Below are 22,684 nucleotides of genomic sequence, written 5' to 3' on the forward strand. Positions count from 1 at the left end.
TCATCACCGAAGCACATCAAGCCTCTGCTATCACCATCATGCAAACATGTTGCAAGGAGCAGACAACCGGCTCACCTTACGGTCAACCATTGTGGTACGAGCAAGACCGGTGACTGCATTTTCAATAGCTGGCTGGAAGAGGAGGCCAAATTCTCTTGCAAAGAGAGTTGTGTGTCTGTTTCAACACGTTTTCGGCACAGATAATGGGAAACACAGTGAAGAGAAACGCATTGCTTTGATGCTAGCATTGTTTAAAATGACATCTTCATGTGTGTCAGCAGCGATCGTGTTTTGGACAACTGCAGGATTTACCATAAATGGCAATGATGGCTGTTTAAGTTCACCTACTTTGTCTGTTCGTCACACACTAAATTCAAATGGGACATTTTTTAAAAACCGATTTTATTTAAATTAAAAATGGATTCCCACCACTTCTGGTTCTCATATAGCACTGCTATTGTTCACCCATGTGGAGAACAAACAGGCCATCCTTTTTTTTTAATTGTCCTTTGACACCGTTGACTAATTGCACTGTATAAAAGTGGCACACCACATACTAGAAACAAATAGCCGGTGCATATGTGTGTTAAAGAGGAAAAACCTGCTCATCGTCTCTGTAGGAGCCTAGTTGTAGGACACAGAAGATGAGGGTTATCAGTTATTCCTACGCTGGCCAGATTTTCAGGTCAAGTGAATTTGTAGTTTCTTCAGTTGTGAATTTTCAGTGGTACCTTGACTTACAAGTGCAGCAACGTAAGACTTTTCCAAGTCTAATGTTTTGTAAAGTGTGGTACGAGTGCCACGAGCGGTACATAGGCTCCTTCTAGTGATACGCAAAACAACAACATGTCCAAGCTAACAAAGTAGCTTTTTTTTAAGTCCAATTAAATACACTTGTTAAGTATTTTTCATTTATATTGAACTTCTAAGGAAAATACATACCGCATGCGTTTGATCCTTTGCGTTTACAGTATTTAGTTAACATCTGTGTGCAGTGTCGAATGTGGAGAATGAATGTCAGCAAGCCTCAGCTATATCTCCACTAGAAGGCAGCAGAGAACAACACAACCGTCTAATGTCACGTCTTACTCATTTGGAATACGGATAAAATGAGCTACAAGCTCAGTCACAGAATAAATTTATTTCATAAGTCAGTGTACCAATTTAGTTTAGTTCGACTATAAACATCCACAATTGTCCCAAACAAAAAAATCAATTCTGCTTGAAATGAATACAAAAGTGTGGTTGGAATGCCCACTTCAACCTGAGTAGTAACACCATGAATGTTGAAAATTAGATGATGGCGGGAGGCTCTATCTTTGAAATCTGGTTAAAAAAAATGGCTAAAAAAATAAAAGGAAAAAAAAACGCCGTGAAATTATAATAAAACGGTATGACCCGATTATTTCTCAAAATATCTCCTAGACCATTTCTCTTGGTCAGCTTTCTTGCTTCACACAGCCAAATTGGGTTGACCTTATCAACTTCCGATGGTCAAGAATAAGAATCGGAATAGGAAAACCTTTATTCGTCTCACATTTGAGACATTCCCAATTTACAGCAGCAAAGTTATGAAAGGAAGAAAGTAGAAGAACCAAAAGTATAGGAGGTGCTGTAAAGGCAGCCACTCTCGCGGCGCCATCTTGAAGTCATAATAACATATCAAAATAATACAACACAACACATAAAACGCAGACAGTCATTCAATCTTAACCACTTTTCTGCATACTGTTTGTTGTTTGAAGCAGTTCTAGATGAAATGGCTTTTGAGTCTTCTAAGCGAGCAGTTGTCTTCCTCTGCAGATGTTTTTTTATGTGAATCATGAGTTATTCACACACGCACACACAAACACAAAACTCCTTCATATATGCCACATAAAGACAGTTTACAGCGAGTGAAAAGGGAATTTCCAAGGATGAAGAATAGTCATTTGGATCAGCACCACATCTGACACATTTACAGATACCCAACTCCTTGTCATGAAAACTCGAGGGATGATTCACTGATAAATTTAAGACACTGTCAAAAAAATACAATTTGCAGTATATATGTCAGGAAGTGAGGGGGCGGGGGGAATACTGGATCCACACCTTTGCATCTCTCCCAGCAAATGGCTTCTTTCATTTGTTCTTGCTTGACGTAGCTCACAAAGTAACGGGAAAGGCCTCCTTGGCAGGCCTCGTCAGTCAGAGTTTAAGCGGGGTGCGGGGGGAAAAAAAAAAAGGCTGACCTCCAGTTTTTTGTCTTTCTCGCAGCCTTCCAGATGAGCCAATGGAACATGACACCGACTCCATGTGACCAAATCTTCTCACTCAACTCACCTTCAGGAACTAGGCTGGCCCCACTTGTGTAGCACTGGATCTCCAGCACCGCTCATGAGCATGACAGTGAGCGGGGGCGGGGGGTGTCAAATGACCATCCATCCATCCATCCATTCATCCGTTTTGCCTAATAGCCACGCAGACGCACAAACGTGGTAAAAGCACCTCAATGCTGAGAACCCACTCGGCGGTAACCTCATGAGACCTCACCAAAGAGCAATACAAGATGTTTTTTATGAACTTGACTGACAATGAATTGTGCCTTTTTGTACAGCACAACAGCTCTGTGAACACACACGCACCCATACGCAGCATTCACGTTTCTCCTTCAAAGCACTATGTCAAAGACGCGACGTGCCTCAAGTTTGCCTTAACGTTCAGACCGAGGGCTGCATCCATCGGAGGACTTTGCATTCCTCCCTCTTTGTGCCACTTCAACACCCCCCAAAATGCTTTTTTTGTGAAGCGCACGGCGAAAGCATTGAATGACTAACATCGGGGGCCATTGCGTGTACACGCGCGAAAGAACGACGACAGAAGAGAAAAAAAAATAATTGGGAAATGTTGAGTTTTAATCATGTCGTGACAGCAGGTTAACCACTATGAGATCATGATTTTGTCGAAAGAAAAAGGGCAAAAAGTCCTTGTCGCTTGATTGCACTGTTCATTCCTTAATGTGAAGTGTAAGAAATTTCACCGCCTGGGTAAAAACAATGCGCCAACTCTCTAAAAAGATGTTTTGAAATGCTACGTGCATTTATCTTTCACTCGCAACGTCTTATGACCTCCGATTATCGCCCACGGACCCAAATACTGTTGAACTCAAAATCCCATGAAGTCAAGCAGTATTTGCTTTGATTCAATGTAGCACTGTTTTGATTTTTATTTTTGAAGAGCGTTTCTCATTCCACTGTGCCACCAGAAGTGGACCATTTGAATCAGTCATCAATAATCTTGCACGTGACACCCAAGTAGAACTGCGTGAACGCTTTTGGAAAGAAGTGTGTCATAGGAACGACAATAGGGACCAGAATGTATAGGAGCGATGGGTATTTTTTGGGGGGGCTACATTTCCCATGGTGAGAATTAAGTATTTATTAAATGTTATTTTTATTGGCTAACAACCCTCTGTTCATTTCTATTGCCATTGTTTTTTTGGGCAGATGAACGCTCACCCGAGGGAGTTCCCGTAGTTCACCGGTGCATCTGCCGGTTGCAATTTTTTCACTCAATTTTCACCTCGTCTATGTTCGGATCTGGTGATTTCACAATGACAGAATAGTGAACAACCTCTTTGTTAATTTTGCCCCGTCCACTTTTTCCTTTCGAAGCCTGTGGATATGGTGAGGTAGATGTACCTGGTAGACTGATGTCCACATTTATATTTAAATCTTGATTTCAGAAAATAACACCATATAGTCCTTTCAAGTATTCTAACTCGTTTTGTCCGATGTAGCTCAGTTCAAGCTCAGAACAGAAGGTAGTCGTGTTGTGTACAAAAAAAAAAGCAATGCACTGTATAAATCGGACATTATTTTTTTGAATGCATGTTTTGAAAATCTCTAACCTCTTAACGAGCGTAACCACTCCGGCCATCATTATGACAAAGTGTTGTCTTTTGTGGAGAGATTGGCATCTTTGCAAAATACAGTGTGGAAAGTAAGTACATTAGAAAAACCCCTGGTAGTATTCTCTTTTTTTTTTCTTCTTCATGGAAGATATCAATCACTTCTAAACTTGACAAACATCTGTACGTTGCTAATGTACATATATTTTGTCTTCATTTATTTACATATTTATTCAGTGCCGAGATATCGGATCAGGACTATGGAGCGGCAGATCCTCAAAATCAGGTGACTCAGACTCTGGTGCAAATTTTTATATATATATATATATATATATATATATATATATATATATATATATATATATATATATATATATATATAAAAGTATGAATGATCGAGACATCCCGTGTGTGTGTGTATTATAGACACTCTCTCTGCAAAAATCAGCACCAAATAGTGACAACACAAGTGAACAACAAAACAAACAATTATTATCCAATATCAAGATATCCAATTCTATGCATATTTCAAAAATTGTGTCACACAAATCATGCAGTGTGAATCCAGACCGAGTCAGGGCTCGGGGAGCCATTTTCCTACCAGGGCTCATTTCAGTCTGCCGAATTAATGGGAAAAAAACATGTTTATTATTCTTATACGGTATATTATGAGCATTTGTTGGTTCAGTTCATCTGAGGTTTTATTTGTTTTTACAGTTCGACTTTGGGATAAAATGCTCTCACGGGCTCTAAATTCCACAGCCCTGCTTTAAACCAATGACTGTTTGTGTACCTATTCCACAGCATGTGGTGTCCTTGAAGTAAATGTGTGTGTGTGTGTGTACTGTAATTGCAGTACTGTTGTGTGATCTGTTATAAAAGTCCCAGTGGCTGTTTAGTTGTCTTATGCAGAGGTCAAAATAGCCCCCCCCCTTCTTAACTGCCTCTTTTGCTGATGTCATGTGTACCCTTCTTTTTAAGAAATACACTGTAAATAGAATCTTCAAGACCAAAATACACATCATCTGTGTGCCTTGTTGCATTCAGTAGGTATATGCGTATTGGTAACTCTTAACTAACTGGACTTGCAGTAATACTGTCGAAATGGATTTTATGCTCTTCTTTCCTAATGACTTATACTGTATGTGTCGTGTTTTTCATCCGATTTCTTACCATTTGTATGTATAGAAAGATTTTCTATTTTATACTTTTGTCTTTTCCTCTTGATTAAAAAGAAATACTTTTGGAAAACAAATTTATCATATCTGCTTTTGTTCACAGAAGATGGAGCTGCATCAAAAAATTATCAAGTGATATGAAACACAACCCGCCCCTCCCACCTCTGTTTTCGGCCATAATCCATTCCAGAAGGCTGTTCGAAAACCAATTTGTCCGAAAACCGAAACCACGCTCTTAAAAAAAATCTTTATTGAACACGTCTGCTCACAATGGAACGCTACACGAGGAAGCGTCACTTGCTCGTGTACCCGAGGAAGCGTCACTTACTTGTGTAAGGAAGCCGAGAAGAGTCAAGTGGTGCATTCAAGTGCGCTCAGTTTGGTCGAGAACCGATTTTCAGTCGTAATCCGAGGCATAGAAAATACAAAATTTTGGGTTGAAAACCAATTTGGTCGAGAACAGAGACGTTCGAAAACCGAGGTTTGACTGTATTTGCCAAATTACCTATTAGGTAGTTGCTGTGTGTTAGATTGTTTCATTCTCAAGGGGTTTTAGCCAGTCATTTGTAGTTTTGTGGGAGAAAGTCAAATAACGCGCAAGCACGGGGACAAGATGCAAACCCCACATGGGAAGGATTCAAACCGAAACCTCAGAACTGTGAAGCCACATGCTAGTCCACCTCCAGCTGACCCCTATGCAAAAATTATTTCTAATGCCAATTAGAGGTAGGTTGTTTTTCACCTTAACCAGCGAGCATTTGATAAATCATTCAAAGATATCAATTCTGCTGACTTAGTTTTGGCCATATAGAGCCCGTGAAAGTTACAGAGTGCCCGGGTGTCTTTTAAGTCTCCAAACGGGCTGTAAATACCCCCATCGCTTTTAATTGCGCTTTAAAACGCGCTCTTTTGGCAGCATGAAGTGTTCCTGACTGACCAAGCGGAGGAAGGCGTGCAGACCTCATTAAACGGAAAGGGGAGAGACTGTGAGACAGCGTTTAACAAGAAGCTGGAGACAAAGAGGGTGGGGTGCCTGAATTAAAGGCGAGTTGCAACATCATCACGGCGGGAACAAAATAAGCCAAGGACATTTTTAGATCAACTTTATTGTCAGGACACTTGGATTTTGAATTCCGTCCAGTACGTGCTGATGTGCCAGCATGAAGCAAAATTTCTCGTTAACCCTTTCATGCACCCTGTAACCCGATAACACGCGAAGCTGTCCACTATACTAACCGCTGTCCCTGAAAGGGTTGGAAATCTAGATTTAGCTGCACGTTCTCCAGTTTTTTGTAGGGTCCATGTTTGCGATAATAATCAGCCAGTCACCTCATCCTTGAAATTGGCAATCCGAAGTCCACATGACAAGCATGGTAGACGTGGTGCGGCAACAAACGATTCCTTTTGTGAGCAGCTGGAATGACAGAAAGGCAACTCGGGTTAATGCTTTAAACACCCCTTTTCATTAAATCAGTAATAATTGAAATGTTTGAAATTTTAAACAGACAAAAAAAATCTGGGAAAAAAAAAAATTCTGTGAAGCTTAAAAAAATAATCATAATTTTCATTAGAATGTCAAACTATAATGCAGCCATGAGTGAGATAAGAAGCAAATCTGTGCAGGGATAAAAAATAATATTGTATTTGCTTTATTCCTGGGCTCCCCTACAGGTGGAAAATAGAAATGCAAAGACATCTGCAAAATGTTTTTTTTTTTTTAATTTGAAAAAGTGCAAATTAGGATAAATAGTTGAGCAGGGGTCTAAACTCGAGACAATGGTACAAAGAGGCTTTCTGTTAAGTGGTCCTAAATTTTATGATGCTTTCTTTGACGTGAACATTGTGAGATCATCGATGTGAGCCAATATTAAGAAGTATTATGGCTGGTTCATCTAGAAAGATTGATGATCACTGGTCAAGAACCTGCAGTTTTTAAACTGACTTTTTGTTATACTTTTGTGCATTTTTCACAAGGAAAATCAGGAAAATCCACATTTGGGACATTGGGATGTGCGCATTGAGAAAAGTGGAAGGTGAGGCTGGTGAGGGGTTGGGGGGGGGGTTACACCTATGTACGTGTGCTACATAAATCAGCTCTCACCTCCTCCATCACTCCCATTGGGCTTTAGGAGCCCAGCAGGAGAACCCCCGCATGGGCTTTGATGGCACCACATATGATTCATCCCTTTTTCTAAAGCCGTTTGTTTTCATTAGTCTTCGCCGTCAGCTCGCCGCGACTCTATCGCACTTTTTTTTTTTGTGCAACGCAAGCACATTGAGGGCCAAACGAGGGGAAAGAATTTCTGAGTGGTTGCGAGGGTTTCTTTGGCACAAGAACAAACGAAGGAGGTCGGTTTGAGAAGAAACCGAAAACTGGCAGGCAGCAATGGGTGTTTTTTTTTCTACTTGTTGATAATAAGCAAAAAAAAAAATAAAAAAGGGACATGAAGCCTTTATACTAACTTTAGTTGCATGTCTTTGCCTGTCTGACTGACAGGTGAGCAGTCCGGGCTTCAGCCCAAGTCATTCGGGAACTCTGAACAGGATCAACTTTAAAAAAAGGAAATAAAGGACGGCCATTTAACCCCGTTGCGCAAAACATAAGGATGCATACCTACGTGGATGTTGGTGGCGATTGTTGTGATGCTCAGGATGATGCTGAAGATGTAGAATATGGGAGGCAACTTCAGTTCGGTGCTCAGGGTTAGTCATGAGGAGACATTATTTCGAGGTTGACCTTGTTTAAAAAATACGTGGTCACGTTCTCAGAAAGATTGGAATTTGAGATCCTCGTTTCAAGGCAACAACAAAAGCAAAAGTCCCCGAGAGACGACTCACTGGCTGAAAAACGAACAAATGAGTTTGTAGCTTTGAAAGCCAGATGTTCCAAGGAAATGTTCTCCTTAAGAGTCACAGTTTTTGCCTCATCAGTGAGCCAAACCAACGATGTAACCTGAGACTCGTGCGTCAAAACGGGCGACTCATTCTCAATCAAGTGAGAACATAGTTTTGTTAAAGACGAGGCTAGTGACTGGCAGACATGGTGGACCAGGCCCCCTCCATCCTCCAGACAGAAAAAGCATAACTTAGCCTCTCGTGGGCCAGGTAGTTACAGCCGCTCAGCTTTGAATCGATCTCGTCGCTCTGCAGAACCTGGCACAGGAAGTCGATGTAGCGGGACGCCAGTTTCAGGGTCTGAATTTTGCTCAGTTTGTCCGAAGGGAGCGTTGGGATTATTTTACGTAACGATGCGAAGGCTTCGTTCAGGGATTGCGTCCGCTGGCGCTCTCGGATGTTGGCGATCACGCGCTGGCCATGTGGATCCTCGAGGGGCGACAACCCTCCAGGACTTGGACCAGAAATCGGAGAAAGGGACGGCCCTGAAGAAGAAGGCAAATGTTCAGGACTCCTTTTGAGCTTTTTCAGTCCATTCGGAGAATCGATCCGGACGTCGTCTCCGAGCTTGTCGTCGATTGATGTGACTGTGGTGGCGTCGCCCGTCTCGGGTGAACCTCTGTGGCGTTTCCGCCTGCGGAATCCAGGTGTTGCTACGAGGACTGGACAGGCGTTTGAAGGTGGTTTTCCGATGTTCTCCTCACTGGAAAACTCCGCACCCACCGGATGATCTGCGCTGGTCTGTTCCTCGTCTCTCATACTTAACGGTTCCTTCCTTTTGGGATGGTTCCAAGTCCTGTTGCTTTCGTCTATTCTTCTCAGATCGATCTTCAGGAACTGCTGAGTCGTCTTCGTCACAAAAGGGAGAAAACTCCAGCCTTCAACTAGGCTTTACCGCCATGCTTCTTCATCCACACAACTGCGAGGCAGCCAGTAATCACCACATTGGTCATCATGTCCCGCTGCTCCTCGAGCTGCATGTGATTCAGAACAGAAACTTGAATCGGACTTAAAAGGGAGGGGACCTCGAAAGCGTTCGGCGGTCCGCCCATCTGAATCACTGATTGGTGCGCAAGTCTATTTTTTTTTTTTTAAACGCGCGGTACATCAGGAACCCTAAACTATGGGGGCACGGTGATCAAAGGAACAAGGTGTCACGTACAGCCAACCAAATCAAACCTCAATGACGTTTGCTCCTCGCCACGGAAGCTTCCCCAAGTATATTGGTTCCAGATTTCCTCCTAAACATGTCGTCGTCACACCACTATCCCCTCTCGCCCCCCAACCCCCCCCGCCCCCACCACATACTTGCTTTCCCCCCTCCCCTGCTTCAACACCGGATAGGTCATTCTATTTTTCTATCAAGTATACCCGTTCTATGATGTTTTTGTACATGTAACATTCCAGGAGGATGGAGTAACGGTAGTAAATAAGTCTTGAGCGTGCTTGGTAGAAGCAACAAGGCAAACACAATGGTGTGTTTTATTCTAGTTGGCTCTCGTTTCTAATCGTAGGCCTGGAGGGAGGAAGGAGTTGGCGTTCGCCCCGCACCGCACCACCGAGGTCCAATCAGACACTTAAGAAAAGAAAGACCTTGTGTTGCTTTCATCCAGAACCGGCCTGTGAAACCTGTCCAACATGAACTTTGCTGTCCAAAACTCTGGGTGACGGGCGTACGCAACCCACCGAACACACCCCCACAAAAGAAAAGTCCGATTGGATTTTTCGCACATCATCACCAGGAAAGCTTGTTCCCCGCAATGAAAGCACTTTGCTTTTGGATGCGCACGCTTCTCGTGACTAAATGGAAAAACTCCTATCGAAGATCCCTCCTCAGTGTGAGTCAAGCCCAAAATGGCGCGAGTCCACCACAAGAGAAGAAGCCGCTTTTGTCAGACCACAGATGTCACGCAAATAGCTTCTTTTTTTTTTTTGTCAGTAAAGGACTTATCTTGAATCTAAATCTAATATGTCTAATATGAAATATAGTCATAGAAGTACAAAAGAGTGTATTTGTCAAATATTCATTAATAGAAGAAACTGACCAAAAGTACAAAAAAATATATATGTTTACTTATAATTTTGTATGATCAGTTCTTGGTTAGTTTGCATGGTGGCGGATAGCGCATCCGCCTCACGATTGAAGGATTATGGGGTTCAATCCAATTACAATCACCTGGGTTGGAATGGATGGCTATGGTCGTAGAATATCCATCCATCCATTTTCTGAACCGCTTTCTCTTCACAAAGGTCGTGGGACATGCTGGAGCCTATCCCAGCTGTCTTCAGGTAGTAGGCACGGGGACACCTTGAATCGGTTGCCAGCTAATCGCAGGGCACACAGAGACCAACAACCATCCACGCCCATACACACACCTAGTGAATTTACCAAATTGTCACTAGGTGTGCTAAATTGAATTTAGAGTGTTCAATCAGCCTGCTATGCATGTTTTTGGAATGTGGGGGGAAACTGGAGTACCCGGAGAAAACCCACGAAGGCACATGCAAACTCCACACAGGGAGGCCGGAGCCGGGATTGAACCGGAGAGAGAACGACGCGGTAACCAAAACGTGACCTCCACTTTGAATGATATTTTTTTTCTGCCCATGTAGGTTTACCTGCTTTTAGATTTATGTACTGTGCTATTGTTTTTAGGCGGCCCGGTAGTCCAGTGGTTAGCACGTCGGCTTCACAGTGCAGAGGTACCGGGTTCAATTCCAGCTCCGGCCTCCCTGTGTGGAGTTTGCATGTTCTCCCCGGGCCTGCGTGGGTTTTCTCCGGGTGCTCCGGTTTCCTCCCACATTCCAAAAACATGTGTGGCGGCTGATTGAACACTCTAAATTGTCCCTAGGTGGGAGTGTGAGTGCGAAAGGTTGTTCGTTTCTGTGTGCCCTGCGATTGGCTGGCAACCGATTCAGGGTGTCCCCCGCCTACTGCCCGAAGACAGCTGGGATAGGCTCCAGCACCCCCCGCGACCCTAGTGAGGATCAAGTGGCTCGGAAAATGAATGAATGAATATTGTTTTTATGTTGTTATATATTAGTTGCCAATACCCGACCTCACATTTTAAACTAACTAACTTCGAGCGTATATCTTTCATCACAAACCAAAAAGCCGAACTAAGTTTTGTCTAACTTGTCTAAAATGCTGCTGTCGACAACAAAGAGCACATTGTTGGTTTTAACTTTACTGCACTTTGCTCCTTGTGAAATTTACAACTGAATTGCAAATCATTGTGACTGATTGATGCCCCCTCACGTGTGCTATGCAGCAGAAATGGTCGGCACATGCATGGAAACAATTTGAGAAATCCCACCTATTTGCAGCAGCTCGCTAGTCACAAACCCAAAAATAACCAACTGAAGTTTTTGTGTGTGTGTGTGTGTGTGTGTGTGTGTGTGTGTGTGTGTGTGTGTGTGTATGTGTGTGCGCGTGCGTGTGCGTACGTACTTTTACTATAACACTCTAAGATCTCATAAGATGGTGACAAAGCCCAAGCTAATTCGACCATATCCGTCAGTGTCAAGGAAGTACATTGAAGCGATACATTTTGGTCGACAAATTGAAAATACAAACAAATACCTCAATATGTGTTCAACGTGAAATGAATATTTTCATGTAATATATTTTCATATCACTAAAGGCCCGAGGATTAGCACCTCAAATTCGAGAGGGCAGTAAGTATTGGACATATCGGTTCTCTATTGATGCCTTCTGGTTGTCATATTTTGGACAATGATGAGCTTAGCTCAAGAAGAATGTACTCAGGCATAAATGAACTCATTTAGGTCAATGGTTGACAGTTTTGAAATTCAGGGGAAGTGAAGCCAAATTCGAGTTCAGATTCATGCTTGCTAGATTCACCCTGCCCTCCCAGGTTCTACTAGGCAAACAATCTTGGCCTGGCACCACTCTTTATAATCTATAATCTATAATCTTTCCATCCGCTGAATCATCACTATCGCCATCTGTGTGGTTAAAAAAAAACAAAAAAAAACAACCATCCAAAGACAAAGAAAAGGCTGCTTGACTCATCGGAATCAAATTCTAAGTGTTGTGAAACACGCCATGATATAAGCACAATGCATCGGGAAATGCATTGACGCAAAATTTTGAGGAAGCAGTGAAGCCAGGTTGAACGTGTCCCGCATTTTCCGCTTTCAATTTTCTCAAAAGCCGACAGTGAGCCTTATAATCCGATGCACCTTCTATATGGATCAATCTTCTGATTTCTTGGATGTAGTATTTTAAATGTTCTGTAAAGCGCTTTGTTACAGCTGCAGCTAAATCAGGGGTGATCAACCTTTAACGGTGGCCCATGATCTGCATCACCAAAAGTTGTTAGAGGTCAGCAGTCTGCAGTTTCAGCTTGCGAGCACAGCTGTTGCACTCTATCTTTTATTGTTATTATTATTCTCATTCAGAGTTAGTTTTGTGTCCAATTCGCCGAGGGTACTGTCAAAGAATGGGAACCTGGAGGGCCGAGAGAAGCAAACGGTACAAGTGAGCTACGATAGTTAACACGCTGCAAAAGTGCGTCCCATGCCTCCACGTCAGGTCTCAACGAATGTTTGCAGTGATTTTATTTTCACAAACTCATAAACTCTTGTGTCTACTTTATTTTTCAGTTTCGTTCATTTTAGAGGCCATAATGGCTGTTGCTCATTATGGCATGCACGTGTAACTACGTGTGTAAGTACGTGCGTATGCATGCGTGAGCAGTAACGGGTCGATCGTGGGAGGTTGGTTGATTGAAAAGTAGATCTTGGGCACTCCTGATCTAAATAAAGCTGTATTGTATTGTATTACCGGTATATTGTATTGTATTGTGGGCGGCCCGGTAGTCCAGTGGTTAGCACGTCGGCTTCACAGTGCAGAGGTACCGGGTTCGACTCCAGCTCCGGCCTCCCTGTGTGGAGTTTGCATATTCTTCCCGGGCCTGCGTGGGTTTTCTCCGGGTGCTCCGGTTTCCTCCCACATTCCAAAAATATGCATGGCAGGCTGATTGAACACCCTAAATTGTCCCTATGTGTGAGTGTGAGCGTGGATGGTTGTTCGTCTATGTGTGCCCTGTGATTGGCTGGCAACCGATTCAGGGTGTCCCCCGCCTACTGCCCGGAGACGGCTGGGATAGGCTCCAGCACCCCCCGCGACCCTAGTGAGGATCAAGCGGTACGGAAGATGAATGAATGAATGAATGAATGTATTGTATTGTATTCCCTTTAGCGTAGCTCCATCTAGTGGATGCGTAGCACAACCACAGCCATTAGTGTAGCTTCTATTCATTGAAGGTTTCCCCTTATACTCTGAAGCCCCTTGTAGTGAGGAAAATACGATTTTAGCAAATTCTGCAAACCAAGTTTTTTTGTTCGTTTTTTTATTTTTCTTCTTTCATTTTCTTAATTTTGAAATGCACTGATTTGAGTGTGGAAACGTTACGTTTGATTCTACTCAATTTCATTGTGTGCTTGATTGGGTAATTGTTTATGTTTTGTCACCTCGGTTCAGGAGTGGTTCAACAATATGCAGATCCAAGGATCTAAAGGTTTTATTTTTATTTTTTCTTGCGTAAGATCGATTTGATCATGTGATAAACTGGAATTCAAAACTAGAATGTCAACATTCTGCATTGTCACCTGTCTCGTCTGTGACCAAGATGCTTACCTCAACTGTGCGTTTGTGTCTTATGTAACACTTGCCAGTCTGCTGTTTTTTTCACATTTCATTTTTATTTAATACAAAGTAGCCTAGGTGTGGGAGAATATAGCCCACTGGCCTTCAATTGAGCCCACCGAGCATTTACATGAGCAAAGTCTAATTAGCATCAATTTAGCCATTTGGTTTTACTCTTTTTTTATCAATCTATTTCCTGATGTGATTTCATTTCAAGTCTTTCATCTTGAATGATTAAAATAAAGGTGATGATATTATTTCACGATTAAAGCAACTCATTTTAAATACTGTTACCAGATATACACAGCTGCCCATTAAAAATAATAATAATCCTGCCTTGGAGCATAAAACCTTGCCCACATTCGCTGTATGTATTTTTTGGGTGGTTAAGTGCATGGGATTCCATGTTTATTTTTGGTTTTGGATTAAAATGTGTGTCTCACACAATAAGATTTGAACTCTATGATGGAACTATAATGTTGTTTTTAATGCCCCCATTACAGTTCTTACTTTTTAGATAGATTCATGTAGGAATATGAATTGTTTACCAACCATGTGTGTTCGGTTCATCAATAACTCTTTTTGTTAATCTTCTGATTGACAGTTAATCTCACGATGGTGCGCACTGCGTCTTGCCCAACGGCAACAGGATAGGATGAACTCCAGATCACCCGTGACTCTCATGAGGACAAACGCGATAGCCATGAGTCGGATCAGGATTGCAGCTATCCGACTCTTCTTCACTGATTATTTTACATCACAGTTCTGATGCATCTGTCGATCTGTAGTGTCATTTTTTTTTTTTGGTTCAAATTTCCCGACTGTGTTTGCTGTATTTTTAGCACGAGGCCATGTCTTTGGCTTGTGTAGCCTTCCCTGAAACGGATCTCAACAGAGACCACCTCCTCACACGGGCCACGTCAACTTGTTTGTGAAAAAAAAAGAAAAGAAAAAAGATTGCTTTCACACTTTGACCAAAACAAACAATCAGTGCAATTAATCAGAGTTCATATTAACTGAACCTAACCTGACAAGTGTGATTGCATCAGACAGGTCAGAAAGACACGATTGCCTTGTCTAACTGTTGGGACCCTCGTCAATATCACGTCCTTGACCTATTAGTTATTTTAACGTCATATGACGCTAACTGTTCCCTATTTTTATTAGTAACATTTTCCGCTGTCACCTGATCTGACAGTGACTGCTGACAGGCACCAAGGGTTTCTCCGTACCATGTTTACCCTCAACATGAGTCATCTGGTCCGTGTGATTCAAATGTTTGTACTAAAGCAGGTTCCCGCATTTACTGCGCGCCCAATTCTGAGCAACGCGTCAACTTTTGCCAGTGTTGAACTCCAAAAGCATTCGCCTAATATGACATTTTTGAGAAGAATAACCTTCCTGATCAATAACAATCCAAGAAGAAAACTCATCCCAGAACAATCAGTAAAAATAATTTGCGTGTGTGATGTATGTACCACCTCTGAGCTGTTTCAGAGGAGTCAGAAAGAGTACAATTTGTGTCAAAGGATCCTAGATCTTTTCTTTTTTTCTCATATTTTTACCAGAAACAACCCTCATAGTGCATTTGTATTTCCTGTAGCACGAGAAAGGAATGTTGTTCTTCTTGGTGCGCATGTGCATGCGCTCTCCTATCAAATGAAAACAAAGAGTGACTGACTTTCTCATTTTCTTGTTGGACTTACTTGCAGCCTTACCTGTATTTCAGTCCGTTGCTGATCGCGAGAGTCTCGGTGGCTTTTAAAAAGACAACCGAGCATATATGAGCAATTATTAGTAACAGACAGGGTCCCACTCCTTGCATCATGAGTTTTTCCATGCGAGAGGAGCTCAGTTGTCCGATCTGCCTTCAGCTCTACTTGGACCCCGTGGTTCTCCCCTGCGGCCACAACTACTGCCAGGTTTGCATCATGCAGACCATCGACAACGCCGATAAGACCCTGCAATGTCCAGAATGTCGCCTGCAGTTTCCGGGTGTTCAATCCCTGCAGAAGAACTTCAAACTAAGTAGCATCATCAAGGGCTACATAGCATCCACATCAACGTTGGACGCTAAAGTGGAGAACCAGCCGAAGACGGACGAGCTGTACGAGTATCCCGTGGTCGCGGAGTCACAGACGAGGAAGGAGTGTGACATCCACCATTGTCCCTTGGTGTACTTTTGCTCCACCGACATGGCCTTGCTGTGTTCCAAGTGTTTCATGGAGGGCCTACACCACAACCATGACCTTCTCACCTTCAGCGTTGCAGAGGGGGAGATGAGACATGCCCTCGATGTCCGCAACAAGGTAGGGCTCTTGTGTTCACGTTTGTCACGTTGTTACATTCCCGATTAATTGGGTCAGCAATCCAGACTGCTTTCCTCACTCAAAGTCACAATTAATGTGTATTTATTTTGTTATGATTGACTATGAGCCCACTTCATCATTAAATATTAATTGTTTGGTTCATCATCATTGAGCTGCTCATGAAAGGTAAATTTGACATGTAAAGTTGTTTTTAAAAAAAATCTCCCAGATATTAATTTAAGAGGCAGTTTATATAATCACCATTCAAAGGTCATCTAAAAACGATTTGTTCCAATGAATGAATAACAAATAACAGACAGACGGGTGGCATAATAGTCACCATGTGGACTGATTCCGGCCACTCATACCAAAAACATGCACGTTCGGCTCAATTGCCTATAGCTGTGAAAGTGAATTTGTGGATTGTCTCATTTGCTCTGTATATCCACTGTATTTGACTAAAAATCAGTCAAATTAATAAGTAGTCCCTCAAGTTAACATACACTGCGAACAGAGCACTATAAACTAATTGAAACATTTACTGTTGTTATAACAATGCCATTATTTAGTAATTACAATTATATGTAGCACTGACACTTCAGGATGTGGAGAGGGACAATTTAACCTTAATCCATAGATAGAAATTTCTGAAGTTAGAGGGGATTTGGACATGTGGAAAAACTGCAGTGTCACTGGTAAATTTTACTCCTTACTGGTACTTTTCTCAGACAGTCAAGCTATCAGTATGTGATGAAACGATTTTATGAGGGATCAGTGACGCAATTTAATCATAGGTTCATTTGTGTTCCTAAACGTGCATGTGCAGGTGGTTTCCAGCAGGCTAAAGATGACTGACTTCCTGGTCGAGAAGGTGAAGGAGCAGCAGGGTCTTTCGGAAGCTGTTGGAGACAAATTGGTTAAAAAGGCTGTCACAACGGTGGAAGTCATGGCAAGGCTGGTCGAAGGGTAAGCAGACAAAAAATAAGAAAAAGAAAAAAGATAAACCACACTTAGTAAACAAAATAACATTTTTGCATTGGTATTTTGTAGTATAATTCTATGCGTTTAAAAAGTTTTGGAAAGCCTGCCCAACGGGACAGGGAAAAAATGCGGATCACGCTTGACTAGAACTGATAACAAAATCGCCCGAATTCATTTTGTGAAAGTTTGTGACTTTGTCAAATGAATGGAATTGGCCTACTTACTGATTTGTGATCTGGGTCAAGTGCATACAGGTAGACAAGGTGGACAACCTGTTTTTCAAAGTTTCAGATCTTATACAACACTGGGGTTGACATTTAGCCCATACGGGTCACATTGTGACATTGTGAATTGTTTTTTTTGTTTGTTTAGTTTTAATCAACCACGCAAGTAGGCTGATCATTTTTAGATATATTTTCCCTCGCACCTCAGCTTTTTATAGAATACTACTCATAATAAATGCAAATACTAATAATAATTATAACAAAAATAATGAGAAATATTAAGATTAAGATATCCTTTATTTGTCCCGCAATGGGGAAATTTACATGGTATGGTCATATATCTACTAATATTTATCAAGTAAGGGTTAGGTTCCAAAAGTTGTAAATTACATTGTGGTAAAATCCATGGGAGGCTTATTAGCACATCAGCCTAACAGTACAGTGGGTAAGGGTTCAAATCTGGGCTACGGCCTTCCTGTGTGGAGTTAGTATGTTCTCCTCGTGCTTGCGTGGGTTTTCTCTGGGTATTCCGGTTTCCTCCCACGTTCCAAAAGCATGCAGGGTAGGTTAATTGAACATTGTGGTTGTGAGTGTGAATGGTTGTTTTTCTCTTTGTCCCCTGCGATTGGCTGCCAATGACTTCAATCAATGTCAATGACTAAGTCAGCATGACTTAGATTTGCTCTTGATTTTACTGCTTGGTGCTTTCTACCGCCTTATTACTTATTACTTATTACTGATTTGTCTTACTGTTTATTGTATATGTTAAATCGCTCCATGTACAGCACTTTGTATGCAGCGATGGCTGTTTGAAAGTGCTCTATAAATACTGTTGACTTGACTTGACTTGTTGACTTCAGGGTATAGCCTCCAAGTCAACCGGGATAAGGTCCAGCAACCCCCTGACCCATGTGAGGATGAGTGGCTCAGTTAATGAATGGATGGATGATAAAAATCTGTATTATGCATGTTTTTATTGGTATAACGCTAACCAAAATCCAAAAACTCAAAATATCTCCAAAATCTGATAGACATGCATTTAAATGAGATGTGTTATACTGAAATTTTCGAAAACAGTGTCGAAAATACATTCATGCACATATAAAGCCAGATAAAGCTGATTAAAATTTGCAGTTCTCTAGTGTTTGTATTACATCTAGAATTTTAAGTTACCAAATATGAGTTCCTTGCTTTGGACTAATCAGAATAATGCATCAGAAAAATAGGATGACAACCCCTTTGGGGCTTGGGTTCGATCTGTTATTTGACCACTGTGCCATTTCAAACCTGACGTGGTTTAATCCGAACAGTTATTTAAACACAGATATCACAAGCAGATTTTCCCTTTGTGTCTTCAAACTTGAATAGCAAGATTAGGGAGTGACGGTTACAGATAAAAATTCAGGCCTGTTAATGTACCATGCAGTCGTTGGAATCATACGTTGTTTGTCTGCATTTTGTTTCAGTGAGGTAACATCTTTTTTTTTTTTACCCATGATGACACCTGTCAGCACTGTAGATATGTCTATGACTGAATCAAAAGGAAAGAAACAATACAGTAATTCCATAGCTGGTCTCAGCGGAGGGAAAGTTCGCCTCCGAGGTCAAACTTACAACACTGGAATAAACAAAAATGTTTAATTTAGGATGGGGAGATGTTGACGGTTTGATTAGTGATCGGAAAACCTACCCAGGGCCTGCTACAGGATATGCAGGGATATGAGGTGCAAACTCCCTCAAATGCCTTGTCACTTCAACTCAAATCAACACAAGCTGCCCTAAACTCTTTGCCCCCTCTGCTACATATGACTCCCCCCCCATGCAGTAATCATTATTTACAGTATGCAAATTAAGGAGCCAACAAGGAGCCATAGAAATCTACCCTGACTGAGGCAGGCTTAGCCGAAGCTGTAAAACCTGCACCAAATTTTCCGCACGATAAGGCACACTATGCGCCTTATAATGCGGTTTGCCCTATCGATGAAAACAGTTTTAAAATAGGCCAATCATTGAAGGTTTGCCTCATACTCCGAAAGACCTGATGGTGTGGAAAATACAGTTCTCGCAATTTCACAACAAAAATGTGAAAGATATGTTTTGATATTTTATCAGGTTGTTGTTTTTAGGTTCGTATTTATTTGAGATGCATTGACCATCCAACGAGATAATAATGCTATGTTTGCAAAATGTATTCATTCACTAAAATTGAACTTTCCTCTGCTGTTAACTTTGATGGTAGATTAAGACTGGATTTTGTAAAAATACAATCTAACCCTTTCAGGGACAGCAGTGACGAAAGTGGACAGTTAATCGTGTTATCAGGTTACAGGGTGTATGAAAGGATTAAATCTCATAAGATTTATTTTATATCGACAAATGTGAATTCCTGACTGTGGCATTTTGACTTTTTGAGGGAGGGGAGGGGGGCAAAATAGGCAACTTCTTTCATTCCTATGGAATTTAGGGGTACACATTGACATTCTGTGTGATTGACGTTTGAATTTTGAGATGTTCCTTCGAAAACATTCTCTCGTGTAAGGGATCCCGGGACTCAAATAGTTTGAGGTGTGCTCCTCGTTGGCCCAAGGGCCAGACCAACAAAAGGGCCAGTGGAGCTTTTTACCGAACCGACTCGCAAATTAACTAAGGCACCTCCAACATTAACAACTTGATGTGTGATTTGGAAACAAACCTGTAAATTTAGGACGCAAGCACAGCATTCTATCAACGTGTGTTCCCTGGCTGGCACTCGATCAGTTTCGCTTCATTTGGGTGGTGTGTTCAGGTACCGTGAGAGATTGCAGCAGCTGCTGGACGAGGAGCAAAGCCAGCGTCGAAACACCTGGCAGGCAGGCGTGGGCGCGCTGGAGGAGCAACAGAAACTGCTCATGGATGCCCAGCAAAGTGCAACCGAGGCCCTCAACATGACAGACTCATGCAGCTTCATAGACCGGTATATTAACACTTTTTAGTTATTTTTAATTAGATTAAATTACTGCATTTGCTTTGCCATAGATAATGTGGATTCAGTTTCTGCTAAATGACAGTTGGAATGTTCTGTATAGCTGTCTGAGCCCTATGATTGACTGGCAATCAGCCATGGTTGTAGCTTATCTTTGACATGGAGTCCGCAGCGCCCTGCGAGCATGGACGGCATCAATAAGATATACAAAATGGAGAGATTGTGAAATCATTTTATTGATCGAAATCTTATTTCAACATACAGTTCATTTTCTAAAAAAGATTGGTTGGAAGCGCATTGACCTCACAGTGCAGAGGGTTCATTTCCATCTCCGGCCTCCCTGTGTGGAGTTTGCATGTTCTCCCCGGACCTGCGTGGGTTTTCTCCGGGTACTCTGGTTTCCTCCCACATTCCAAAAAAATGCCTGGCAGGCTGATTGAGCACTCGGAATTGTCCCTAAGTGTGAGCGCGGGTGGTTGTTCGTCTCTGTATGCCCTGTGATTGGCTGGCAACCGGTTCAGGGTGTCCCCCACCTACTGCCCGAAGATGGCTTGGATAGGCTCCATCACCCCCCACGAGCCTTGTGAGGATAAGCGTATCGGAAAATGGATTGATGTGGGTTGGTTGGTTCTTTAGAGTGTTGATGATGAAATAAAAGAGCTCTAATAAGCAATTTTCCACCCATTCTTTCTAGGTTTGTACTGATCGAAGAGAAGGTAAGGAAGGCTGCCACAGTCTCACTTTCCTGCAACATCCCGACGAAGGCTCCACTCATCACCAAGCAAATGCAGGAAGGCCTCAGGAGCGAGGCCTTCCGAGCCGAAATCAGCCGCCTTGCCGAGTTTCTTTGCATCCTCTTCAATCCTCTCGAGCTCACCTTCAACTCGTGCACGGCCCACCCCAACTTGCAACTGAGCAGCGATCTGCGCACGGTCAAGTACAGCGACACCAGGCAGACGCACGTCGAGCACCAGGAGCGCTTTACCAGTGCTCCGCAGGTCATGTGCAACCAGGGCTTTTCCAGTGGCGAGCATGTTTGGGTGGTGGAGATGGGCCCCGAGAGCATGTGGTCTCTGGGGGTGTGTTACAAGACCATCCCGCGGCGCGGCGACCACAGCCGACTGGGTCACAACTCAGTGTCCTGGCGGCTCCAGTGGAAAAATGGCAAACTGACAGTGTGCAAGTCTTCGTCAAACGTAGTCTTGCGCGAAATGAAGCACCAGCCCGTGAAGATTGAGGTGGCGCTGGACTATGAGGGAGGCACATTGATGTTCCATAACATTAAAGGCCAAAGGGAGCATCTCTACACTTTCAAGGTTGCTTTTAAAGATACCGTTTACCCAGCGTTCAGTATCCAGTCCAACACACCAGGCTCTTGGATCACACTCCAGTGTGGCTTGTGAGCATATCTTCTTGTGTTTCATAAGCTGAGTGTAAATTTATTTTAATAGTGCCAAAATCAGGGATGGAAAACTTATATGTAGAAGAGGGACACAATTTTTCACCAGGGCTACTGGGGGTGGGTTCACATAAAACCACACATTTATGACAAACATTCTTTTTTAAATACGGACAAAATATGTGCTGCGACCACCACCATTTCCACCCGTTTTCCATGGAAAATGTATATTGAATGTTCATCAGCATTTTTGGAATGTTTTGGGTTTGTAACCCCCCACAGCCCCGTTCCCCCATTTTTTTTTTGGAGCGGGGGGGTTAATCAAGGGGCCACCAGTTGCTCATACATGGCCTAAAACAATCTTTGATGTTTGCAATTTATATTCACTAGTTTGATTAAATACTCATATTGCAAAAATAGTCATACTGTAAATACCGTAGTGTGTCACTGATGGTGTAGTCCAGGTGTGCCCAAACCTTTTGGATCGAAGATCTACTTTTCGATCAACTAACATCCCGGGATCTACCCTTACCGGCACGCGCACACACGCGGGCACGCCATGATGAGAAACAGCCTGAAACGGAGGCATGCCACGCGCTTTTGCAGCCTGTTAACTATCGTAGCTCACACATACCGTTTTAAAGTGCTTTCCTGAGCCCTCCAAGATTCCTATTCTTTGCTCGTGCCCTCGGTAAATTGTACACGAAGCAAACTCTGAATGAGAATCATGACGATAAAAGATAGAGCGCAACAGCTCTGATCACAAGCTGCAATTGCAAACTGCTGAGCGCTAACAACTTCCGGTGATGTAATCACACGCCACTGTAAATTTAAGATTTACCTGCTTTATTTTATTTTTTAAATGTTTTTTGTGTGAAATTGAGACTGATGATTAGTGTGCAGTGTATATTAACACACAAAATATATTACTAACATGGTCAAAGACACACAAATGGTTGTTTGGTTTTTTTCTCCTCGACACTCCTCGGATCTACTTGGGACCTGTCTTAGATCTACCGGTAGATCAGGATCTACCTAATGGGCACCCCTGGTGTAGTCAGTGGTACACTCGCCTGACTTGAATGTAGGTGTGAATGGTTGTTTTTTTTTTAAATCTATGCGTACAGTATGTGCCCTGCAACTGACGAGTGTCCAGTTTAAGGTGTCGTCCAC

General features: G+C 42.5%; 3 protein-coding genes across 8 annotated transcripts in view; 2 read left to right on the forward strand and 1 right to left on the reverse strand.

The window, feature by feature from the left end:
• hdac7a (histone deacetylase 7a) overlaps positions 1-5,144 on the forward strand; it is a 58,183-nt gene extending 53,039 nt beyond the window's left edge. For all 3 annotated transcript variants that reach the window (XM_052059730.1, XM_052059732.1, XM_052059731.1), the window contains exon 26: positions 2,257-5,144. Coding sequence is in view for 1 of the 3 variants with exons in the window: in XM_052059732.1 (XP_051915692.1) it covers positions 2,257-2,299 (43 nt within the window). In the remaining 2 variants the exon portion in view is untranslated. The remainder of the gene's footprint in view (positions 1-2,256) is intronic.
• A 1,010-nt stretch (positions 5,145-6,154) lies between these two features.
• Positions 6,155-8,969, reverse strand: LOC127596869 (twist-related protein-like). Of its 4 annotated transcripts, none has more exons than XM_052059842.1 (3): positions 7,686-8,969; positions 7,531-7,617; positions 6,155-6,481 (listed from the first exon to the last, which is right to left on the reverse strand). In XM_052059842.1, the coding sequence occupies exon 1, from the start codon at positions 8,719-8,721 to the stop codon at positions 8,092-8,094; it is 630 nt and encodes a 209-aa protein (XP_051915802.1). In that variant the 5' UTR covers positions 8,722-8,969; the 3' UTR covers positions 6,155-6,481; positions 7,531-7,617; positions 7,686-8,091. The 4 variants fall into 4 exon arrangements, with proteins under 4 accessions (XP_051915802.1, XP_051915801.1, XP_051915800.1 ...); XM_052059841.1 differs by having other exon boundaries at positions 7,682-8,969; XM_052059840.1 differs by lacking the exon at positions 7,531-7,617.
• Positions 8,970-15,263: 6,294 nt separating this feature from the next.
• On the forward strand, positions 15,264-21,697 carry LOC127596844 (E3 ubiquitin-protein ligase TRIM39-like). The gene is made up of 4 exons (XM_052059801.1): positions 15,264-15,945; positions 16,772-16,911; positions 19,936-20,103; positions 20,807-21,697. The coding sequence occupies exons 1-4, from the start codon at positions 15,463-15,465 to the stop codon at positions 21,513-21,515; spliced, it is 1,500 nt and encodes a 499-aa protein (XP_051915761.1). The 5' UTR covers positions 15,264-15,462; the 3' UTR covers positions 21,516-21,697.
• Positions 21,698-22,684: the final 987 nt, after the last annotated feature.

This window comes from Hippocampus zosterae, chromosome 2, assembly GCF_025434085.1.
Source record: "Hippocampus zosterae strain Florida chromosome 2, ASM2543408v3, whole genome shotgun sequence".
Classification (NCBI taxonomy): domain Eukaryota; kingdom Metazoa; phylum Chordata; class Actinopteri; order Syngnathiformes; family Syngnathidae; genus Hippocampus; species Hippocampus zosterae.

Bases quoted from the DNA above. Each gene is read 5' to 3' on its own strand.
- LOC127596869 (XM_052059840.1), bottom strand. From the start codon at position 8,721: ATGAGAGACGAGGAACAGACCAGCGCAGATCATCCGGTGGGTGCGGAG.
- LOC127596844 (XM_052059801.1), top strand. From the start codon at position 15,463: ATGAGTTTTTCCATGCGAGAGGAGCTCAGTTGTCCGATCTGCCTTCAG. The intron at 15,946-16,771 runs GTAGGGCTCTTG...GTGCATGTGCAG, and splicing joins CCCTCGATGTCCGCAACAAG to GTGGTTTCCAGCAGGCTAAA. The intron at 16,912-19,935 runs GTAAGCAGACAA...TGGTGTGTTCAG, and splicing joins ATGGCAAGGCTGGTCGAAGG to GTACCGTGAGAGATTGCAGC.